We start from the raw sequence: 25,201 nt of genomic DNA on the forward strand, positions 1-25,201 counted from the left end.
AATAAAGAAACATTCCAGTTCCCCTTCATGCCAAGTTTTAAAATAAAAATAGAAGCAGCAGTTAGGAGTTTGAAAACACCAAAAAAAGAAAATAAAACAAATGAATTCAGGTACTGAGAATTAAGCTACAACTGAAATGCGAGCATGGAAATGCTATACTTAATATATAGAAGTATAATTTAATTTACCCATAAAAATGGAAAACCATGCAATATTACTACTTCAGTTAATACAAAGGCAGAATACAATCCCCCCTGATTAGTATCTGCTGATACTAATAACTAACCCAGGCATAGCATGAAGGAAAAATAAAAGGAAATCATACTAATTATTATTCAGATTAAAATATAGACATATTTCAGCAATACTGAAACCTGATAGAGGAATTTAGCTATAAATATTTCACAGCTCTGCTGACATATAAAAGGTAAGGTAAATTCCATAAAGTAACAGGCCATATCACTGATTCTGAGCTATAAAAAGAAAAATGCATGGCCTGATGCAGTATGAAGACAGTTAGGGAAAAACACCTGGGTATCTGGGAATAAATACTAGGAGATGCTTGACAGGAGCCACAAATGCATTTGTATATCGACCAACAGACTAGGGCTTTGATTGTGTTACAGCTTCACAATTCATACGAAAATACTACAAATGCATATACCATTTTTATGTGAATTTGTCCCATTTATGCATTCAGAGGTACAGACTACACAAGTCTCAAGAGTTGTTTCAAGAATGTTGACAATAAAGTTATAAACTAAAATTTATAAAGTTTATAAACTAGAAATTTTATCTTGCTATTCCTAATATAAAATGCAAACTATAAAGGAACATAAACATTACTGAATGTTTACAAATACAGATAATTTTATGACATTGCTCTGAATTTTCCCTTTGATATATATTTGTTTACCAAATTAAGACTCCCAAGCGTTCTATTTTAAAAACTATTATCATATTTCAAAGTGACCTAAAATCCACACAAAACTTCCCACTATTATTTTCAGGATAAAGAAAAATCACTAGAGGACAGAGGACCACAGGTTATCTCCCTATCCCCCATTTACTTTGTTTTATCTAAATTTGAGAGATGAACTGGTCAATGATATCTTATTCTCCAGATTTCTATGCTATTATCACTACTAAATACAGGTTAAATTTTCCATATCAAGATATACGCAGTAGGATCACACTATATTGTGAAAAATACCATTTTCTTTTGCTGAGTCACGTACATAGCAATTAGCTTTCAATTATTCCTTATATTTAAAAAGAAGCCACAAGTGGAAAGCCATTCCTTGCATTTATACTTTTTGAAGCTGAGCTTCTAATCTAGCCAGGTATCCCACAACTCCTTCACAGTAGCATTCAAACTGAGGTAGCTGCTTACATGAAAATGGAGCTAGGATTACAGCTTTGCAGTAGCTAGGAGATTTGTTCTGCATTCAAGAGCAGGGTTAATACCAAAGGGTGTTCAAATTGATTACCAATTCCCCAATACTAATTATATCACAATAGGATAAATGATCTCATTCTGAAGCAAGCATTTTAACATACTCTGGAACAGTATTATATCCTTCTGTGTTTTGATGGGTATAATGCTTTTTAATTAACTGAGTTCCACAAACAAAAGGAAAGAACATCCTGTTAGGAAAGAGAATCCAATGTAATCTGTTTTTTATCATATATATAAAACCTGTAATCAACCAGTATTTTGGATCATAGCCACAGCAATGCTTCCCATGATGCAACGCACAGAATTTTCTTTTGAGGTACATGCAACTCACAAGAAAAAAAACATTAAAAACGATGAGTAAAAATGTAGGTTTTTTTTAATTAAAAGATCTGACTACAGTTTTAATTAATTAAATAAATAATAAATAAGGTTATTTAAATTATAAATAACCTTAATACATTCCTTAGGACTAACATAAAAGATGTTTCCCTGATATGAAATATTTATTTGTCAAAAAGGATAACTGGGAATAAAAAGTGCAACTTGATTTGTGTTACATTTAAATGGGTATATTCATGGAAACAATAAAACTAATAGCAAAATGACTGAATACTAAAACTTTGCTTTCTTTCACGTGCAGTCAAAAGTTCAATGTCTGCAAATGTATATTTACCTGTACGTACTACATGCAAGTAGTTTTTGTTGACAGATGAAATGCTTATTCTTTTTTTAAAGGATTTTAAGTCTTACTCCTACCTTTTGAACTCCTGCAGATTCTGCACCATGATGCTCTTTTAGTTTTTGTTCCTGTTCCATTATGTCTTTCAAATGCTCATTTACCTAGACACAAAACAGTTCATTCAGTGGTCTGTTCTAAGAAAGAAGTAGAAATTACAAGTTTCCAAAAGATCTCTAGATCACCACCACCACCAACTGAAAAGATGAAACAAAATTTTCAGACTATAGCCCTGAAGCCAGATCAGAAAACATCAGTTCAGATACAGTCTGGGGTCACTACTTGTTAGCTTTACATTGTACAAACTAACCTGCCCCTTATTATGTTTAATCATATTTGATTAACAGCACATCCTTGTTACTTCATTTGATTATGCAGTGAAGGGAGATCGCTTCAAGCAACATGTGTTTGAGTACAAACAGAATACCTTGCTTTTAAATCATGATAAATTACACAATGAGGTAACAACTCTCTGAGCCAGAGAATCTTAAGCAGCTGCTGTCATGACATCTCAACATGACAATGATTGCTAAGATGTCGTATGTAATGCGTATGACAGTGTTTTATTTAGACGTCCCACTTTTTTTGTTCACTTAACTTGTTTATTCCTTGAAACTTTGCTTTTTATTATCCAAACACAGCAGATGTAGGAACAGTCTATCAGACAGTCTTCATATACCTACATACATACATATCCTACCCACTAATCTCTAACTGAATCATATAGACTACAAAGAAAAATCACAGCTTGCTTTTCCAGTACTCATACCTTGTTTATCCAGTACATGACAGCATCTTCAATGTCATAAGGTAGATCTGTAGGTTGGAAGAAGGATGAATACTGCTGACTGCATGCAATGACTTTGTCAACGCTGATCATCTCTACAGTGTATGCCATCATAAGAGTATCGATCATGGCCAAGTGAGCACTCTACAAAGAGAAGCAGCAATTGAAAACTACCTAATTAGTTTGCAAATCAAAAGATCACTTTCTTATAAGTCATTTCTGAACACAGCTAGAAGCTTTCCGTCTGGTTGTCAGCATTTGAATGAAAGACAAACGAAGACAAACATACATAACAGATTTGAGAACGCAGCACGGAACACAAGGACATAAATAAAAAAAAAAGCTGATTGCAAATTATAAATTCTGCAACAATATTAACACCAAAAGTAAGGAACTGGAAATGGAAAGAACAAGCAATTTTAATGATTCAAAAATTACTTCACTTTTAATGAAGCTGAAGAGCTCTCTTAAGCTTGCTACCTGAGTAAAAACAAAAAGCCCCTGCCTGATGAGTGTTACTAGTACTGGAAATAAAAGCTGAGACTGACTGGTAAACAACCTTCATCATCATGAAAATGCTGCATTAATAAGTGGAAGTTGATCTGGTTTTAAAGGCATAATACAGGAAGAAGATGCAATTATACTATTCTTGAGTAAAACCCCAACATTTTAGAAAGCATTAAGTTTTCTTCTAGTAAACTGATTATGTTATGCAGATGCACCTCTACATGCAACAGTAGATTTAAAATAAGAAGATACTGATAAATAAAATGCAGCTGCTGTTAAAAGAGGAGATATATTTCTCCTGGTGTCATTATTGAAAGACAATGGCTATTTCATAATTTGCAATAATTAAAAATACCCCCCAGAAGTAAAAAAGCCAAAGCCAAAGCCAAACCCAAAACAACAAAAAAAGATGACAACCAGGATTTACTTTAGATTCTTATGACTGAATAAGAAAATAATGGCTGTGTGTAGAGGCAGTGCCTACAGCTAAACAGATTTGCTCCTGCTTCACAGTAAGAACAGCAACAGCTAAGTATTAAGCAACATCTCCCACAAGCCAGAACAATTTCAAAAGACAGTATTTTTTTTTAAAAACTGGCTTTAAACAGCTCATGATGCAAACAAGATCCCAAACACTTAACACCATCACTTCAATTCTATTAACAAAATATTCATATAAACATCTCCCAAGGTAGCTGTAACAGCCATGGCAACAGCAATGAACAACATGAGTCACACAGCAATATGTTATCTAATCATTATAGTTAAGGTAGTATATGCACAGCATTTATTCCAGAATGCCCAACAGGAAAAAGATGCATAGACCCAACCTGTGCTGCCCTTGGTGCTTGTACCGCCAATGAAAGTGATGATGCTTGCCTCAGAAGCAAGCACCACACATTTAAGTTTCTTTGTTTGACCAAAACCAGGGGCAATCATTTTATCTACTAAAGACATTCACAAAACTGTTCCTGACAGCCAGCCTTCCTGGGATAAGCTCATTCTCTTTGGACCCTGGATGTGACCCGAGTGCCCCATCTGCCACACACCCCCATCCATGCTCTTAGCACAAATAGCAGAGCTGAGCTGTGCCTCTTAACTCATGCCACCAAAGACCAGCTTATTCAGAATAAACTCTTTTCACCAAATTTATCTGCCTTATGGATTTATTTACAGACCTTCAGTTGACAACTACTGATATGAGTTCTTATGAGTGAATGAAAGAAAGAGCTGGGGAGCTGGATTCTTGTCACCCAAAGTATTTAAGAAGGAAAAGACAGAGTATTGCCCATTAAGAGCCTCCTGAAGAAACTGCACCCCAGTGTGAAATGTGACAATTCTATACACAGATACAAAAGAGTCACTCCTTTGTTGTCCCAGCAATGCAGTGCAGAGAAGGAATTCAGGTAAGAGAATCACATTTACTATTAATAAAGTCCTAAAACCTTGTGAGGGATTGCGGAGCTTGGGTGAACCATACAAATCCATGCAGTTTTACAGCAGTTTCCAGCTCAGATTGCAGTATCTTCAGAGTATCAAAAATGACTTAATTATTTTCTTTAAAATCCAGGCAGGATTCTCAAAAGGAGATATTTAAAAAAAAATAGTAATAAAATGAAGAATCTGAGTCAACTCCCATGTTATCACCCTGAGAAACAAACTGCAAACCTGCTGTTTTTCATTTAGACACCCCCCCCCCTTATAAGTAATTTAATACTAAAAAAATTAAAAACTGCTAACATCTATGGATTTCTCCCCTAGAAAATAGCAAGCAACAATTGAGCACGAGATACCTTATACTTAAAAAAGTTGTGGTTTTGCATTTTTAAGGAGGTACAATACAAGAGAGAAAACCATTTAATTCCACAAACAACTCTGCTGAGTTTCTTCCAATTATTCTGCAAAGAGTAAGATAAACTGCATTCTTTTACATCTTTTAATTCACTAAGCTCAACAAGACAGACTAAATTAAAAACTGCACTACAAAAATAGTATCCCACTCTTCCAGATATAGGGGTTTATCAGCAGTAAATAGTACATAAAGATCCTATTTTTTGGTACATCTCTCACTGAACAGTATATTTTAGATACAGCTAAAAATGCAGAGGGAGAGGTCACTTTTACTAGTTGGATCCAGAGTTCTGACTGAATTATATCACAAGGAAGCAACTAAGGGGATACTGAGGGGAAAACAAAGATTCTGTTCTGAGCTGGGCAGAAACTAGAATCAGTTGCTCAGCAATATCTTCTTTTTCTGGACAGGCCTGTAATACAGTGCTTGAAGGATCTCCCCTGGCACTGCTGATGACTGGTAACAATATGGTACCCTAAATGCTGCCATTTCCTCCAAGATGTCAGAATTCTGATGTACAGCATAAAAAAAAAAAGCCCCAAGGCAGGATTTCACGCTGTCACACACCTCCCACATCCAGAACTGCAGCAAGGAAAATTTGAATAAGGACACATGATTTTGAATATACATATATATATATATATTAGAGAAATAATAATAAAAAAAAATCAGTAACATATTAACTTACACAGAATAGGATACAAGTCCAGTAGAGAAATATCTTAAGAAAATCAACCTCAACACAGCAGTAGTAAACAGCACAGGAAGTAATACACTGTTTTATCACGAAGCTGTTATGCAGAGATTTGGTTTAATCCAATTAAAAAGAAATCTTTTCTTTCTTTGCTCAGTATACTGCAATGGTGCAAAGTACTAAAGTCTTACATGGCACACCACAAAATATAAAAGAAATAAAATACCAGATGCTGGATTTTTTGAGATACTTTTCCTAAGACACAAACATGGCTTTGTCTTTCCCAGCTACACCCTGCACAGAACACAAGGGTTTTAATTTACTAATCTTTACAATCTCATGTAATTACTCATTAGTTTCTGTCCTGTAATGTAGGTTACACAGCACTTAAGCAGCTTACTGAACTGTAGAAGAAAAATTATTCTGAGCACGACTGCCGATCTGCCTAATTTTTGATTACAGAGGTTGCTCCATCTCCCTTGAAGGACTGCAAACAACTTCATTAAAAACTGTACTAAGCAAAAGGTGTATGTATTACAGTACATGCAGAGACATATGGATAAATATCACATATTATATGCAGCTCTTACATTAATACTTACTGCTAAGGATATTTCTCATATTCCATTAAACAATATTCAAGACAGGAATTCTCTTTTGACCTGCCCTCATAGACAACACCATTTTCCACTATGGTACTTGAAGAAAGGGGTAGAAAGAAAACTGAGGATATAACTGTTATCCTCGTGCTGAAATAAATGACTCTTGAGCCTTTAACTGAAAGAAAAAGTCCCATAATTTCACTATGCTTTGGAAAGATTTGATCTTTGACAGAAGAGTACAGGGATGTTGTCCAAGAAGCTAGGGACCAGGTTAGGAAACCTAAGGCTCAGTTAGAATTAAATTTAGCTAGAGGTATTAAAGATAACAGGAAGGGATTCTACAGGTACATAGCAAATAAAAAACAGACTAGGGAGAATGTAGGCCCCCTCAGGAAGCTCTCAGAACTGGCTACACAGGATTTGGAGAAGGCTGAGGTTCTGAATGACTTCTTTGCTTCAGTCTTCACTGCCAAAGGCTCTGACTGCACCACCCAAGTCTTGGAAGACAGATGCAGGGACTGTGAGAATGAAGACCTTGCGCCCACTGTAGGAGAGGAACTGGTTCGAGACCATCTTAAAAATCTGAACATGCACAAGTCCATGGGAAGTGATGAAATCCATCCGCGGGTCCTGAAGGAGCTGGCAAATGAAGTTGTGAAGCCGCTGGTCATCATATTTGAGAAATCATGGCAGTCAGGTGAAGTTCCCAATGATTGGAAAAAGGGAAATATAACCCCCATTTTCAAGAAAGGGAAAATGGATGACCCGGGGAATTACAGACCAGTCTGTCTCACCTCTGTGCCTGGCAAAATCTTGGAGCAGATTCTCCTGGAAGGCATTCTAAGGCATATGAAAATCAACAAGGTGCTTGGTGACAGCCAGCATGGCTTCACTAAGAGGAAATCCTGCCTGACCAACTTGGTGGCCTTCTATGATGGGACTACAGAACTGATGGACAGGGGTAGAGCAGTTGATGTCATCTACCTGGACTTGTGCAAAGCATTCGACACTGTCCCACACGACATCCTTGTCTCTAAATTGGAGAGACATCAATTTGATGGATGGACCACTTGGTGGATAAAGAACTGGCTGGATGGCCACACGCAAAGAGTTGTGGTCAATGGTTCAATGTCCGGCTGGAGACCAGTAACGAGTGGTGTCCCTCAGGGATCAGTGTTGGGACCGGTCTTGTTTAACATCTTCATCGCTGACATGGACAGGGGAATTGAGTGTGCCCTCAGCCAGTTTGCTGATGACACCAAGCTGTGTGGTTCGGTTGATACGCTGGAGGGAAAGAATGCCATCCAGAGGGACCTTGCCACACTTGTGAGGTGGGCTGATGCCAGCCTCATGAAGTTTAACCATGCCAAGTGCAAGGTCCTACACCTGGGTCGGAGCAATCCCAGGCACAGCTACAGGTTGGGCAAAGAAGAGATTCAGAGCAGCCCTGCGGAGAAGGACTTGGGGGTGCTGGTCGATGAGAAAATGAACATGAGCCGGCAGTGTGCGCTTGCAGCCCAGAAAGCCAAGCGTATCCTGGGCTGCATCAAAAGGAGCGTGACCAGCAGGTCGAAGGAGGAGATCCTGCCCCTCTACTCTGCTCTTGTGAGACCTCACCTGGAGTATTGTGTGCAGTTCTGGTGTCCTCAACATAAAAAGGACATGGAACTGTTGGAACAAGTCCAGAGAAGGGCCACGAGGATGATCAGGGGACTGGAGCACCTCCTGTATGAAGACAGGCTGAGGAAGTTGGGGCTGTTCAGCCTGGAGAAGAGAAGGCTGCGTGGAGACCTCATAGCAGCCTTCCAGTACCTGAAGGGGGCCTATAGGGATGCTGGGGAGGGACTCTTCATTAGGGACTGTAGTGATAGGACAAGGGGTAACGGGTTAAAACTTAAACAGGGGAAGTTTAGGTTGGATATAAGGAGTAAATTCTTTCCTGTTAGGGTGGTGAGGGCACTGGAATAGGTTGCCCAGGGAGGTTGTGAATGCTCCATCCCTGGCAGTGTTCAAGGCCAGGCTGGACGAGGCCTTGGGTGATATGGTTTAGTGTGAGGTGTCCCTGCCCACGGCAGGGGGGTTGGAACTAGATGATCTTAAGGTCCTTTCCAACCCTAACGATTCTATGATTCTATGATCCTATGTAAGCATGCATTTCTGTTCTTACTGAAGCTAGTCATGTTTCAGTAATTTATTTTTTTTGAAGATTTTTTATGAAGGAACTTGGCCTTCAAAACAAAACAAATAAGGGCCTTCACACCAGTTCTCACTTGCACAGTAAGCACATATTATTTCTAGCTAAATTCCCTGAAGATTTTGCCTACAGTAGATCAGGCACTTAAGCAAAGAACAGAGATGAGATCCCTATAATTAGCTTGGTATACATTTTTATCACCTTTGTATCAATGGCTTTCCATGTTACCAACTATTTCTACCTGCTGAGAAAAGGGGCTCTGGATCCAGATACTTCTCACAGTACAGTTTGAAACAGTAACTTGAAACAGTTACTTCGAGTTAACAGTAAGGTACAGATTAAATATAATGGGCCTCATGAAACTTAGTCTGAAGATACTATACACAAGTAAGCACTAAGATTACAGATATGTTGAATGTTCCTAACAATAATTTGTCTGTTAATGCTAACTTTAAGTAATATTTCTTAAACTGAAATTCCCATAATGTTCTGCCAGTATATGCTAGTTCTTAAATTAACATGACATTTCCTTGTATGATTATTACCACAGATTGTTATCAAGACAGAGCAAAGATAACTAGAAAGAAACAAAGCAAGAAGAAGAATACAATAATTAAAAGACAGGGATCACCCCACAAAAACAGGCACTGAATTTATAACTGCTAGAATGTGCAGATCACATGGAATAACCATTACAGGACACATACTTGAGGAGAAAAGGAAGTAAAAACAAAGTTGTTGATATACAAAATAAAACAAAGACAGGAACAATAGGCAAGTAAGGGATTAAACATGCACAACAATGCTGTTTAAGGAGGCTGAGTAGCTTTAGTCCCCAGGCACCCTTTTCCAAAGACCCTCCCTTAGATAACCAAAGTCTCAAAATGAGATACCACCTAAATTCCAAATCTCAACTAAGAGTGGAAAACTGCAGAATTCCATCTCAGGGAAAGCACAGGCCAAGTCTTGATTCCACAGGAGGCAAGGAAGAAATTAGTGAGCAGAGCCAAGAGGTGATTACTACAACCTTCAAAGCTACTGCTTCATTTCATCAACATTCTTATGGTAAAATCAAGATTGCGCCGGTACTATAAAGGAAACAACAGCTTAAAAAGATTTCAATCAACAAAACAGAGCAGTCTGAAGTAGTCAGTTCCACCCTTTGTGATGATTTTCAGACCTAGTTCTTCTCTATCTTTACAGAGTACTTATGCCTTGCACAATTCTAAAATAACCTCAATTGTCTAGTTATTCTTGTCCTGCAATGGAATGATCACATCGAATTACCTCCTTGCTGTATTTTCATGAAGAACAAGCCCTTGACTCTGATAAGATGCTTGTTCAACAAGAACAGGCATTACTGAGTCATGTTCAACATATCGTAGCAGGTTCTGCAAGGTTTTTACCTTCAATATTTATTATAGCCATCTGTTTTTTGTTAACTTTTAAAATTTAGTAATCAATTCTATAAATATCTATAAAACAAACAAATAAAAGGATTTGTTAATGAGATACTTGCTGAGATAAGCATTTTGACAGCACTTTTAAGTTTTTTTACCTAAGGTTTCTTCGTTATGCTTGCCAGGGAATTGAATAATTTGATCTATTAGCTCAATCCTAACTAAATACATAACAGAGATTCCCAGATTCCTTCTGAATCACATAACCAAGCAAGACCTTGCCCCACTCTAGGCCATAATGATACAAAATACCTGCATGACTTGCACGGGAATCAAGAACCAGCAAATGGTGCTAATCACATTATTTTCATTTTGGCACATTTTATAGTTTCACACTACCCACTTGGGATTTTTCTCCCCCTTTTAAAATATATTTAATTACTCCAGAAGTTGCATATTATTTACTGGAAAAAGCAAGTGCCTAATTAATGGCTAAGACCATGAAGGCATTTCAGTGCCTTTATGCCAAGTGTTAAATGTTCAAACATACGATATTTCTAGTCAAAGTAAAATGAGAAATTAATGAAGGATCAGTAATAACAAGATAATTATAAACATTTAGATGAACAAATACCACTGGCCTCAAACTTCCCAGAGTATTTTGGTTTTGCAGATAATTAAGGACTTTCCCAGGTCACACAGTCAAATCCTGTCCAAATAAACCAGAAACAAAAATCTCTTACAAAAAATTACATTCTGTTACATAGGTGCATTTTCTCCCTGATCTTAGACACTTAAACCAAGAACAAGCAGTAGACATAAAAAAATATCATCAGAATTTTTTCTGCCACAACAATCTCCACCAATCTTTGATGAATACAGGAGTGGGATAAAGAGAAACAGGGTTCCATTTATAAACCAAGTATATCCATATATAAATAAAAAATAGTTCCTTCTTCCTGACTCACTCATACCTGCATAGTAATGACACTGAAAGCAGTGTTTTAACTTCTCTGGCAGCTCAGCTAAAATACCTGCAGAGGCAGTTATCATCAACTAGTATCCAAGCCTGTTCTTTTCAAAACATCTGCTCCAGGAACACAGCCTTAGGAGAGGTGCAGAACTACCACTTCCTTGTGGAGATGCAGGAGCAATGACCAAGACAAGCTGGGTTGCTACAAAATTTGGGGTTAAGAGTTCAGGTTTGAGGGATGTGCTGTAAGTACATAACAAAGGAAGCTTGAAAGGAAGAGAGAAAAGAGGCTGTGGTCCTCCCCCCCCCCCCCCCCAATATATGTAAGGCTGGGATATTAATTCATAGAGATGAGAGTGGAGGAGGAAAGAGACATGTCTTCTCCAGTGTATGACTTGTCCTGGCACTGTGTCACAGTATGCTACAAGTCCCACCAATAAAGTCACTCAGAACCACTGCTTAGTATGTTATCAGAACAGACTAGTTTTGAAACTCTGCAACATAAGACTTGTAGTTAATTGTCTTCTAAGTTAAATATTGATGGCCATTTTTGAACAGCATCTTTTTTGCCCAGGTAACTGATAAAACATGCTGACTAATCTACATTTCTGTTTTGTCTTTTTCTTAATAAGAAACTAGTTAGCTACTGTCACACTTTATCTCAGAATCCTTATAAAGGATTAATGTAAAACGATAATCTGGTGGAAGTCATGCCATCAACTTGATATTACAACAATAATTTATGAGATTTTCCCTAAAGTAACACAGACGATGATATTTTACATAATTCTCAACATTTAACACATCTCCTACTGCCAGAGACCTTGGGTTCTTATGAGCTAAGTTTTAGTAATGAGCTTTTTGGCACATAGTACTAATAAGGAAGAGAAACTTGATGCTTAAATTAGTACAACAGTACTAATAGTAAAATATCCTGGTTTGTTCAGGTTACTTCATTTGACACAAGAGAGATTGGAAGGTTGATTACTCACTGCAATAAAGGATGAGTCTGTTTGAGATGGAATGTAACAAGTTGTTACTTTCTACCGTTTGTTGGAGAGAAACCCATAAAATCTGACAGAAAGAGCTTAAAAACTTAGAAAAACTTGTATCAAGCCCCTTACCAAAGGAGGTCCAACTATCTCAGGTTTCAGGGATTTCTCCAGCACTTGAAATACCAGAGAATCTACAGCCACTCTGGGTCATCACCTAATGTCTCCCATCATGTTTAAGTTAGCTGGTATTAGCACAAAATCCTTCCTCATAGTAAATAAATGGCTAAACTAAAATGTAGAGAAAGACTCCACAGCTCTCATTTGCTTCAAATACTTAGATCTCAACATCACTATATTTGTATTGAGGTTTGTTGTTTTTTTTTCTAATAAAGTTAAACTCAGAATGCTGCTTTCCTGCAAACAGAGAGATGAAGTTAGCTGCAGTTCCCTTATTTCTCAAACCACAAAATGATCAAATTATGAATGGATATCTCCAACTAAATTCCAGGATTGTTTAAAAAAACCCTGCAACTCACATAAAGCCCAGCTGAACACTGAAATTGCCATACTCCTCTGATATAGTATAAATGCAGAACACCTTTACTAGAAGTGTAGAAACATGCAGACTTTAAATTAACATAACTGAGCCTACCATATTGACCTCATCAGACATTTTCTTCTAAAATAACAGCCAAGGTTAAAATTTCCCAGTGTCTTACTTAGATTAACTCTATCAGCAGCATTAAAAAAATTAAAACAGACACAGAAAATCATACTCAGCACCTGCTTTCCTATGGCTGTTAATGTAGTAAAACCTTGTAAGTGACAAGCTGCTAACTAAAGCATAACTAAATTAAACAGCTGATCAACATTTTTTTTGGTCTAATTGTTAAAGGATTGTGACAGGCTAGCCACAACAGTTGTCTGCTAAACAAGGACATGAGGACACGGTCCACAGTGGTGTTATAGTAGAAGTGCATTATGATCGTTTTGATAAAAATATTCAAATATTCAAAAGCCTTTCCACTTGTTAGGTTACTCTGGACTAGAAGCCAAGCTTTGAATGTATCTCAATCCTCTAAAGTAAGGTAGGGCTCCTTCAGAGAAAGACTCATCATGTACATGCACACACACAGGGAGAACAATTATTTTACTGTAACAATTATTTTATATATAACTTATAAAGAAAGAGCAATCCACACACCATCACAGAGATCATTCTGCTCTACCAATAATCCTTCTTAACAGATGATTTGCGCCCAGGAATGTTAACTTCATCCACTGCTGTAGATTTCTGCAGGACATCTGGCTGTAGCTCCCATCACTTAAAGCTTCTGCTAAGCATGGGGTCATACAGGCTATGCCTGCATCAGGAACTGCTGCAGATCAATAGGAGCAGATTGGTAGACAGAAAAGGGTTGTGCTGAGGACAAGATACCTACGATACAGGCTTCTGTTGTTAACCATTAATCCACTTTGAGAATAATCTGGAATTTTAGCAGTCTACTAGTAAGGCAACGGACTGTCCTATCAGTTTTCACAAAAATGGGAAGGTGAATGAAATCATAACTAAAGCTTTTCTTAAAAAATACTTTGGTGAAGGCATAAAAAATAGTTACAGGTACGGTACCATCTTCAGGAAGTACATTTTCTTTCTGTTCAAAAATGAAAAGGGTAACTAGCTTGTGGCCTACACGAAGACTAGAAAGTTCTTTTCCGAAGAACTAAGAACTAGAAGCTACTTCTCACTTAACTGGCAACCAAAGTAAAATGATGCCAGTTTTCATCCTTCACAAATACCCGTTTGCAAACTGGTACATTTTATGGCAGGAGAACAAAGTGGAAAAGTCTCTTTCTCCCACCTCCCTTTGGTAATGAAATAACTCCCAGTTTTCTATGTCTATTTAAGGATTAAAACAATAAACCAGACAATCATGTTCTCATTTCTCATGCCTTTTTGGTTCATAATGTTATTCCAGGAGGTGTTGCATGATGAATAGCTCTCAAAACAGTAAAGTCAGTTGCAGCAATAACCTATTCACATTGTAATAAACAACTGTTTTCTTTGGTAAAACATCACTCCTTTTCTTCCCAACTTAGCCAAGCTGAGTAAAGAGGACACTGTGATAAATGGAACAAAACAGAGAAAACAGCTCAGCGGAAAAAAACAATAAAGAAACATGAAAAATGGTTAACTCCTTTTGTTCTTGAAGTAATACATTCCAATGATCTAAGATGGTGATTACTAGATTGTAAGTATTTGCTGTGCTCCCATGAACAGGAGTAAATACCAACAGTATTATTTGAAACCTCTGCTACAAGCACAAGATATGCCAATGCATGCTGTCCAGAAACCACACAACCCCTTCTCATAATGATAAAACGTTTGTTTTAGCAAAAGGAATGACCCCCATTTATGAACCTCAACTATTAAATCACCTTGTTAACCAGAAAGTGGAGGGGAAATAAAGGGAGGAATGAGCAAGTATTTTATAGCTGCCTTTGAATGACAGATTTGGAGACCACCAAGTATAAACATCAAGTCCCATCAGCAGTGACATATACTGCCATGGAAGGGTCAGTACAGGCCCCATGCAAGTAATAGGTAGGGGTGTAGCACGTTTCATTGATTAGCTACACGATTTTTTGACAGTCAGTAGGGTACAACCACAACACAAAGATCATTGCTGAGCAGTTTGGGTGTGGAACATTTAATGGAACTAAAACCAGGTTTTTTTTGGAAGAGTTGCAGAATAAGATGGTGTGAATAGCAAGGACTGCAGAGCAATGGTATCACGCCAGGCCAAAATCTGGGGAGAGGTACTGCTTTAAGAACTTAATTGATGGGGTTTTTGACTGGACTAAATAAAGCAGGAATTCTTGTTTCCCGATTTTTCTTAATGCCTTTTTTTTGCTCTGTGCTTTAAGTCTGTTTGTGGTTTGGTTTTTTTTTTAACTCTCTCTCCCCCCTCCCTTGTTCTAATTAAAATTATAAATTGACATCTGTTCTTTCTTTTCAAGCATCCAAACACTGTAATCCCATAATCCTTAACTAGGGTGGACAATTAATGAGAAACTTCTGTGAACTGTGTGTGAGGCAAATTGCTGGACATTTTAGCAAACAATTTAAAGTCACCAGACTCAAATATGTTACATCAGAATTGAAGGCAGCATCTGTAACTTCTGTTACCTAAATACCCAAAAGACTGTTTATCTAACTGAAACAGCTGGCTGTCTGCATAGGCAGGTCAATCTGTAGTATTTAAAAAAGTAAAAATCAATATTGTGAGTACAAGATATAATGGACACTTAGAAAAGCTGGTATATAATCCTCAGTAAGAAAGAAATATTATAGCACATTTACTGGTCACAGCTAACAGGCAGTATACATCACAGTCCCTACCCGATCATTGAAAACTTGTGATAAATCTAAACCAGTAAGCAATTTTAGCAAAGAAAATTCTTACAGTACCCATTATAGATATAAAGATGGGTCAGAAGAACTTAATCTGTGTTAAAAATAAAATCTTTTCAATATTTTAAAGCTTGCTTTATAAAATAATTTAGACAATTTGGGGAATCGCTTCATAATGTTAACTATTCTCAATAATAGGAGGCATAACGGTAAGTTGAACTGTGGTTGCTCAGCTGGTTTCTTACATCTTAGTATTTTACCCTATTATAAACAATGACGATTTTTATTTACTTATTTCCTATACTTTTCAATTGCTGGCAAAAATTAATCTTATAGCCAGTGAAAAATACAAACATACCCCCAAACTACCATACAACTGAATGCCCAGTGATACAGATTTTGATGCTAATCCATCCTTCGGTGAAATTGCCATCTGCAGCATTTTCATGGTAATTGAAATTATTTTTCAAATCATTATTAACATGGACATACACCTCACTGCATTCATGCTCAAACACTGAGTAGGTGCCATTTTGAGACTTATTACTTAAGAACTATAATAAAAATTCTTTTCCAAGTTGTGTTGGATATATATGCACACGCAGCAAGCAAGGCAAAGAGGTGCTACAGAGCTCCAAGAAACATAACAGGCTAGATGAACGCCAAGCCTACAAGAGAACGTACACATGGTCTCTCCCTAAACAGAGGGCATTGTGATATTTTAGCTTCCAATAATGTGTACCTAGTATATTAAATGCAGCTACAGTGGATATAATTAAAACTTCATTTTATTATCCCACAGCAAATCAAAGGAACAGGTACAGAAGCGAGAGATCTCAGAACAACTATTTCACAAACTTATAATTATTGACAGAGATCAATCACACATGCACCTATAGCATTACTTTAAGTATTAAGTTTCATTTCATAAAGACAATTTCAAATTTTCATATTGCTGCAAAGGAAAATGACAAGAGGGGACTATAGGGACTATAGTGACAGGACAAGGGGTAACGGGTTAAAACTTAAACAGGGGAAGTTTAGATTGGATATAAGGAGGAAATTCTTTCCTGTTAGGGTGGTGAGGCACTGGAATAGGCTGCCCAGGGAGGCTGTGAATGCTCCATCCCTGGCAGTGTTCAAGGCCAGGCTGGACAAAGCCTTGGGTGAGATGGTTTAGTGTGAGGTGTCCCTGCCCATGGCAGGGATTTGGAACTAGATGATCTTAAGGTGCTTTCCAACCCTAACTATTCTATGATTCTATAAAACGAACTGATAAAAACATTCATATCAGTACACACACCTTATGCTGTGTCTGGCATTCTTCCCATTCTCTTTGCACCTGAGTACAAAATAAATACTGGCCATCAAAAAAGCATATGGTGTAACACTTGTATAGTTCAGGTACTTCAAAATGAAGTATCAAATCCAAATCACTTCATTTTGATTGTGGCTTTTGCAGATAAGAAAGTAGCTGTTTAATTCAAGTTACTCATTGAAGAAAATAGACAAAACAAAAATCAGTTTTGCACTTGCAGTGAACAAGCACACAGAAGTTGATCTGACCAGACACTACAGACGAAAGGAACATTAACATCTTTCACTCCTTTGTGCTTTATCACTTTCAACTTCCTTGTACTATCCCAGGATGTGTTGTCACACAACAGGAAATATGCTTCCAGCTCCATCCTTCACCCAGGCTAGAGACCAGCAAATCAGGCTGCATGCTGGGACTTCACGGCTGTGGCAGGAAGTACTTTGAACACAGTTTGCTGTTCAGATACCAGTTTCCCATGTCCACTGCAGAAAAGGCTGCAAGCTAGCTGGCAGCTAAGTGGACCATACTGATCTACCAGACAGCCTTGACTTAACTATAAAATGAATCAAAGTAAAGAAAAGGCATGATAAAAGTGATTCTTCAAGCTTTTCACTTAGATTCTACTTAAAATACTTTTATCATTCATTAACACAACCTTTACAATGGCTTTTGAATTAATCTCTAACGGACTATACTGGGATTCTCTTCACAAACTATAAATTCTTTCGGCAATTCTAGGTGTATCAATGACAGAACACAAAAGTTACTTTGAATGCTGTCTTTACCTTAACTCTTTTGGTTTTGAACAAAAGTGAAAAGGATATTACAGTGTAGGACAGGCCATGGACTGGAAAAAATAGGTACTGGCCCTAGTAAAGGAAACGTGCTGTCACTAAAACACACTAATCTGAACAAGCCAATATAAAATCCAAGATTCCTTAAGATTCACCACTAAGGGTATGCCAAACACAATCTGCAGATGCCTCTCTATTAAATGATGTACAAGGCACATGACAACCTACTACTCCATCAGTTACTGAATTAAATCAAAAAGTATAGATTCACACTGTGTCAAAAGTTCTGATGATGGATGAAGTGCATGCTCATCTAACTTAATGCAACAGGATTTCAGATCTTGTTTTTATTGCTGTTCTAAGATTATGATGGGAGGGTAAGGAAAAAGAAAATAAATTCATGACTTTCTCAGAAATCCCCTGGTAGACAGCTCATAGCTTCACTCCTGTGTTCAGTAATTTAGTGATCTTTAACTCCTGGATGCTTGCCTTCAGACGATCATGTCTGTCTTAACACCTCATATTGCAGACACAATCAAAAGTCAATAGAAGCTAGTTTTAATACGTTACAAGAGCTACCTAATGCTAAATGAACTAAAAAATAATGTTCTTTGCATTGTTAATGTCTTATTTCCCTACTTGCAGATTCAGCCCAGTGACACAGTTGTTCATATATACACACGTACAAATATATCTATAGGAGTAAGATGTCAAAGTAGCTTTTAATGCACATAGAAAATCATCATAGAATCATAGAATAGTTAGGGTTGGAAAGGACCTTAAGATCATCTAGTTCCAGCCCCCCTGCCATGGGCAGGGACACCTCACACTAAACCATATCACCCAAGGCCTCGTCCAACCTGGTCTTGAGCACCGTTACAATAGGTTTTAAAGAGAATGAATGAGTCATTCAGACATCTTTATCAGTATCCCCTTGGGACGTGCATGAGATATGTTGTCATATTCAGGGACTAATAATCACAGAACGAAATCAACATCATGTTTTTGCCAGTGCCTCAAGACTACTAGTGAAAATGTCACTCCAGCTTCCTTAGCTTTCCAATATTTGGTATTGCCATTTTTTACTTTTTTTGTGCACAGTAAGTTATAGAAATAATATTCCCAATTCAGTTTTTACAGATACTGGTGTCTATATTAAAACTTCTTTGGTTTTAAACAGATTATTTTTACAGAGTAATCAATCATTACAAACACCAGTTGCTTATATTTCCAGACATTTGCTTAATAAGTCTTGTTCACCTGTTTATGAACTCGGGACCTTTTCATTCCACTGCTACCCTGGTCCAATATGAAAACTTATTACACTCTGGTATTTCAACAAGACAGTGTATACAATTATTTAAATAACAAAAACTCTGTCATAAAGACTGATAATCAATGTATTGCCAAGATATAGTACCGAATATATCTGTATTTTGAAATATACTGCATGTAACTACAGTAAAATATGCTGCTTGATGAGATAAAGACAAACCATTCTTTCACAAAAATAAATAAAAATTATATATAGGCCAAATCATAGTTTTCTCTCTCAGTTTCCAGATTTTATTCTGTATTTGAAGATTATAATAAACATTTTCAGTGAAATAGTAATAAACCCTACCTTAGCTACACAATCTAATCCGGGGAAAACAAGTGACCTACCAACTTTTCAAATTTCACCTCAAAATATCACTCAGGTCTTTCAATGAAAAATGTCACAGTTGGGGGTAAAAAGAAGGGAAAACAAGTGAAGTTGTGGGGTAGACATAAAAAAAGGAAGAATAGCTTCAAAATCCAAGAACTGTAGATGAAGCTTGTTGAAATTTCTTCAGCTAAAAATATTGTAGAAAACAGTGATTAGCATGTAGTCACAGTATTTGTAAACACATTTTAAACACCAACTAAAACTTAATTGTTAATTTCAGCTGGAATAAAACTGGAAAAGTTCAGAAAAGGAAACAAGCTGGTATGTTGTTTTAGAAAATGCTATCTGCATAAAAACATTCAGCCTTTTCAAGTGAAAATTAAGTAGCAGTTTTAAAGTCTACGTGAACTGTACAACTTTGTACAATTGTTAATGTATTTGTCACACTAAAACAAAGTACAAATCTGTTATTTTAAATTAGTTTTTCTAATAGATCTTATTTGAAGAGTTTGGTAATACCAATTCCAGGTCATAGATAAGATCTGGGATAAACATTCACTTATATTTTCTAGTACTTAAACATAGATTTACATAACATTATCTTTTCCTCAGCAAAGCTTACACCTTGAGACAGTTTTTAGCATATTTGTAGGCTTGAGACAGTACTTAGTGGGGAAAAAAAAAAAGAAATCCCACCCCAAAAAAAAAAAATCAACAAAAAAACCCACAATAATAATTTACTCCTCACTTCAAGGTTTTTTATTCCTCATATTGAAGCAATACTTCAAGATTAACTTCTCTGAAAGCTTCTAACACTCTTGACAAATATTCCCATTTGTCAGTGTCAGTTTTTCTGTTCACAGAAGACTTCTAATAAATCTTCCTATATATGGACCTGCTACGAGTACAGTGAATGGAAGTCCTGAAGGTACTTTACTACTACTAAACTTGAAAAGCAATTTCATCATTTTGTAGGTCCTGTACTTTGCTATTTAAAAATAGAACAGGTTCCACACACACACCCCCCCCCGCCCCCGCACAGTGCACATCAGCTGCACACTTATTCAGTGGAAGTCCTGAGCTATGGACTTCATCTTGTTACTTCACAAAGTTAACCTTTGCTTAAACATTTTGTGACTGAACTCCACTTGAAATTGGTGCAATACTAGTAAGTGGTACCAGTTATCAGTTTAATGTATTACTAAACTAACATTAATAAAATTTAGAAAGTTCAATTATTATAATCCATAGTTCTCTTTAGTATTTTCCTGTTTTAATCAAAATCCATTATTTTGCCCCCAGAAATTATGACAATAAGGTAAGAGATAATGGCAGGTCTAGCTGCCAACACATTAGCAATGTATTATTTTAATCTGTAAAGTACCACATACGCTGATGCCACTGCAAGAAGCAGAGGAGGAGAGGTGGGAGTTATGCTGTGGGAGAGAAAAAAAAATTATCATCCTTCTGGAAAAAGATATTCCTGGCAATAGGTTTTATCACACCATGCCTACGTATAGATCTTGAAGTCTCTGCTTTATTGGGGTTGTCACAGATTGATGGTGCCCTTTAGATAACATAACTGAAGCACTTTCAGGAAGAAGCTCTACACACTTGACTCTGGTTAACCTTTAGTTTCAAAAAGGAAGAAAGTGGAAAGAAGTTAAGTTGCTCTGTGACAATGAAGCTTTGTGCATTGATGGACTGTGTGTTCTGGTCTCAGTAACTTCACTTCCTTTCCCACCCAGCCATCACTCTAAATTTCCCCAAAGATCCAGTTCCCATTGCAAGCGCTTTGATATCTCCCATTTTTACTCAGACCTATATCTTGAGGGTTTGCCTTTAACTTACTTCAATATGTAGTAGCTCAGGAATTAAGCTCATGAGAGTCTATAGCTGTTTGATCTGCACTCCAGCCTTTGCTTTGGCAAAGGGGTGAATTTGACTCACCTTTAGTTCAGAGTTTATCTCCAATAAGACCATGTACAAGAAAGAATTTGTAAAATAAATAACCAACAGAACATACATATAGGCCATCCTTAAGTGGAATAAAAGACAAAATTAAAATACCATTTAACTAGGATTAAACTTGCAAAATCAGATAATCTTTTAAATATCTTTTCAAAGAAAGGTACAGAAGCAATGCAGAGAACAAGAAATCTGTAGTGCATGCCTCCAGGAAAACTTAAAGGCAAATTTAGTCGGTGGTTATATGAAAATAATGGTATGGTTCCAGATAAAATAACTAGCAGGAAAAAAAATTCTAGATGGCTACAGTCTGGGTAAGACAACAAAAGTGACAATATGATAAAAAAAATATACTTAGAAAAAATACAAAAAATAGTCTTGCATGATTTCGACTTCAACTTAGCCATCAAGATGGTAGCCAAGATGAATATTCTCTAAACGTAACTATGAACCAAGAGCTCTGTGCAGTAAAAAAACAATATAACTGGTAGGAGAGACATTAAGGTATCACCCCAGTGAATGGAGTACCTTCTTATGTGACACTAAGTGCTGGAAGGCTTTTGTGTTGCTGTCCAAGGTTTCAGCCTTAAAAAGATGGCTGCTAGCTCAGTTCTTTGGTTAACTGAGGACTCTCATTGTGTTTAAGGATAGGAAATAACAGCCTACAGAGAAACACCTTGCTTCTATATACAAGTATAGTGACCTCCAAGCTGTTACTAGTACCTTTCACTTTATTCAAGAGAGTTCTAACTCCGCCTTCCAAAATGTTTATTAATTACTGATAACCTTTGGATTATCTGTAAATCTGCCAATTTCAGGTATAACCTAATCTTTATCTCAGAGTCTAGAGCAAATAAAGAAAAAGTATTATATTTTTAAACTCACAAAAAGATGTAAAGACAAGTTCGCTGTGCATATTGAGCTATTCTTTCCATACCTAAGAACACTGGGAGCATTCCAAAAGACTAGAAGAAATGCAACTATAGATATATTTTTTCTTCAAAGTCAAACCGAACACAAATAATTCAGGCCCCACATCCTTCTTCTGATCTCATGCAAAATGATTTCAAAGGCAATATACAGCTTGATATAGATATATATATATAAATGATTAATATAAAGATAATGCTAATTAAAACATGAATTTATAGAACATAAGACATGTTTTCAATTCACTCATAAGCGTAACTGAGAAGTTTAAGACTGCCATTATGAGTGCAATGCATTTAACATGATACTAATACATTCTGATTAAATAGGATTTTTAATGCTAGATACATTAAACTTTTCTATAATCTTGTTAACTAAGCTGAAAACATAACTCTGAGCACAGAATCACCAATGAGTATTTCCAAGAAAACTCATCCCTGTGGTGTAGAAGCCTGACGTTTCTTACTATTTTTACCAGTGACCGGGAAAGAAAACCTCACTGCTGATCAGGTTTAAAGAGAAGGCAATTTATGGGTAAAGCAGCTAAGGAGGAAGATGAATCAGAGGAGTAGAGGGATCAGTTCTCCCTCTAAATTTGGGAGGGTAAGAAGAGAATCAAATAAGGCACATGGAAATGGAACCACCTTACCTGAAAAAAAAATAAAAAAAGCAAGCTATAGTAATCAAAAAGGTACCATCTACTCTAGTAGAGGAAAGGTTTAAAGTTGTTTAAGTAACCTAAAATAATTCACACTACAGCCGTATGTACGATAGGAGCTTAGCTGTATTTAAGTCATTAAGACATTAGATCTTGTTAGAACAAGCAAGGCTGCATTATCCTTCACCCTCCTCCATAATCAGTACAAGCCAATAATACCAAGCCACATGCACCCTGTGACATAAATTCTCAGTTTCCCCATGTTTAGGGAACACCAGAGAAATTATCTCTATGCCTAGAGGCATGCAGGTATTATTACTTTAATCTTTTTGTTTTGTTTTGTGGTGGAGAGTACATACGACTTCAGCAGGTTTGGTTTTTCCACCCACAGCTTTGACTTGGAAAAATAAGAATTTTTAGGCATACGCATGTGCTGACTTAGAGAAAAGACAATTCAGGATGCTAACTAGCAATACAGAGAACAAAAAAAAAAAAAAAATGTACTAGAGACTACCTGCGGACACCCTTAACACCTTAGAAGACACTGGAATAATTTGACTGATGCCATTATTGCCTAGTTATTATACTAGAACTGACAGCAAGTTCAGCAGGTTAATTAACTGGGAGGACTTCCAGCATCAGAATTTTCTTCTCTCTAGCAGTTTTTTTGCTAGTGTCTATATACATATTTCTTCAACAACTCCATCATTACCATACTATTTTAAGTTTTTTCTCTATTTGTTCCTGTTGCTGAAGAAAAATAATAAAAGCAAGAATTTAAAGAATCTATTTCTTTGCAGGTACCTATCTATTACACACATTTTACCATGAAGAAGGGCAGTCACACCATTTTTGATTTGTTTTACCCAACATACACAAACATGTCTTTACAGGGAACATCTAAATATCATTAGACAGGTCTGGTTTTGCTTCTGGGAGTGGGGGAGTTGAGGGTAAGGAGGAAAAAAGAACCCCAAAATATTAAAAAAAAAAAAAAAAAAGAGTAAAACCTGTTCAAAATTGTGAGCTGTAACCCCACGTAGTCCTGTATTCCACTTTAATTTTATTTCGGTTTTGCACAGAACAAAGGTGTTAATGTAACATGATTCTAAAAAGTGAATCAAGCTCCTTATAAAAGCTGGCTGCCTCCACAAAACTGTACTACAGAAACATAGCACACAGATTTACAGGATTCTTTCTATGGAATTGACAACTCTGACAAATGCTTCAAAGCATGCCCTTAAAAAGAGAAATCAAACACAGGGTATTTTCCACCAAAGCACATGTCACTAATATATGATATATTCCATTTCAAAATAATCTTATTATGATGGAGAAAACTCAAAGTCTGCATTAAGCTCCCACGTGGAGAACATGTAAGTAAATCACTGATCAGGTGACACTATCTGACATCAGCCAGTATAACCACTCACATGTGGGCATACAATGAATGCCATGCTCTCACAGCAGGGGCAGCTCACATACAGGTCACTGGCAACTGCAGATACTAGTTAGCAAAAAATGCATCAGTATCCATTGTGCCCTACAAGCCCTGACAAGGTCCAGTTAGAATCCTGGGTCCAGGGTTCAGCACAATCTATTAAGACAGACTAGCACCAAATGGAGGACACCTGGAATGAAGATAAGGTTTGGGAAAACAAGTGAGGGAGAGAAATTACCCACTCACACATCAAAGGCTGATGCAAAAAGGAAGGGAATAAGCCTGTTTGTGTTCATAGTAGACACAAGATAAAACAAAGGGCTGATACTGCAGAAAATATTTTAGAAGAAGGAGATGGCAGAGTTCTTCTGACTGTTGATATGACAAAATAGAGCCCTCACTGCCCCCGAGTCCCAGAGATTCATTTTTAACCTGCCACTTCTTTATCAAACCACTTTAAAGAAATTTCAATACACACTTCACATTGTACATCCTAATTTCATAAATACGATTAGATATTCTAAATTGTGTTTCAAACATCCAACTTACACTGTATAAAGAGCTCTTTTGCGCTTCCAATTTTTGGGAGATGTCACCAGTCTTGACAACTGACTGATCTGGATCTCTAGCTACTGCTAAATGATTATGTAAGTTACGATAAAGATAGCTTTCTCCAATACACAAAAAAAACAACAGGTTAAGTTGTAGGACATCTTTCTGATACAGACTTTTCTATTTATCCACTGGTCATAGATTCATGGCTCAGGAAAGCTAAAATATGTTTTATATTGAGAAATACCCTTCCTAATGACTTTCTGATGGATGGGAAA

General features: G+C 36.8%; 1 protein-coding gene across 5 annotated transcripts in view; it reads right to left on the minus strand.

Annotated features, from left to right (window-relative positions):
- CAMSAP2 (calmodulin regulated spectrin associated protein family member 2) overlaps nt 1-25,201 on the minus strand; it is an 85,853-nt gene that overhangs the window by 41,095 nt on the left and 19,557 nt on the right. For all 5 annotated transcript variants that reach the window (XR_008974900.1, XM_057429278.1, XM_057429276.1 and 2 more), the window contains exons 3-4: nt 2,965-3,126; nt 2,216-2,299 (exon numbers count right to left, since the gene is read on the minus strand). Coding sequence is in view for 4 of the 5 variants with exons in the window: in XM_057429278.1 (XP_057285261.1) it covers nt 2,216-2,299; nt 2,965-3,126 (246 nt within the window). In the remaining variant the exon portion in view is untranslated. The remainder of the gene's footprint in view (nt 1-2,215; nt 2,300-2,964; nt 3,127-25,201) is intronic.

The sequence above is a fragment of the Pezoporus wallicus genome, unplaced genomic scaffold (genome assembly GCF_028554395.1).
Source record: "Pezoporus wallicus isolate ANWC-B61680 ecotype Strahan unplaced genomic scaffold, APGP_CSIRO_Pwel_v1 contig_593, whole genome shotgun sequence".
In the NCBI taxonomy this organism is placed as follows: domain Eukaryota; kingdom Metazoa; phylum Chordata; class Aves; order Psittaciformes; family Psittacidae; genus Pezoporus; species Pezoporus wallicus.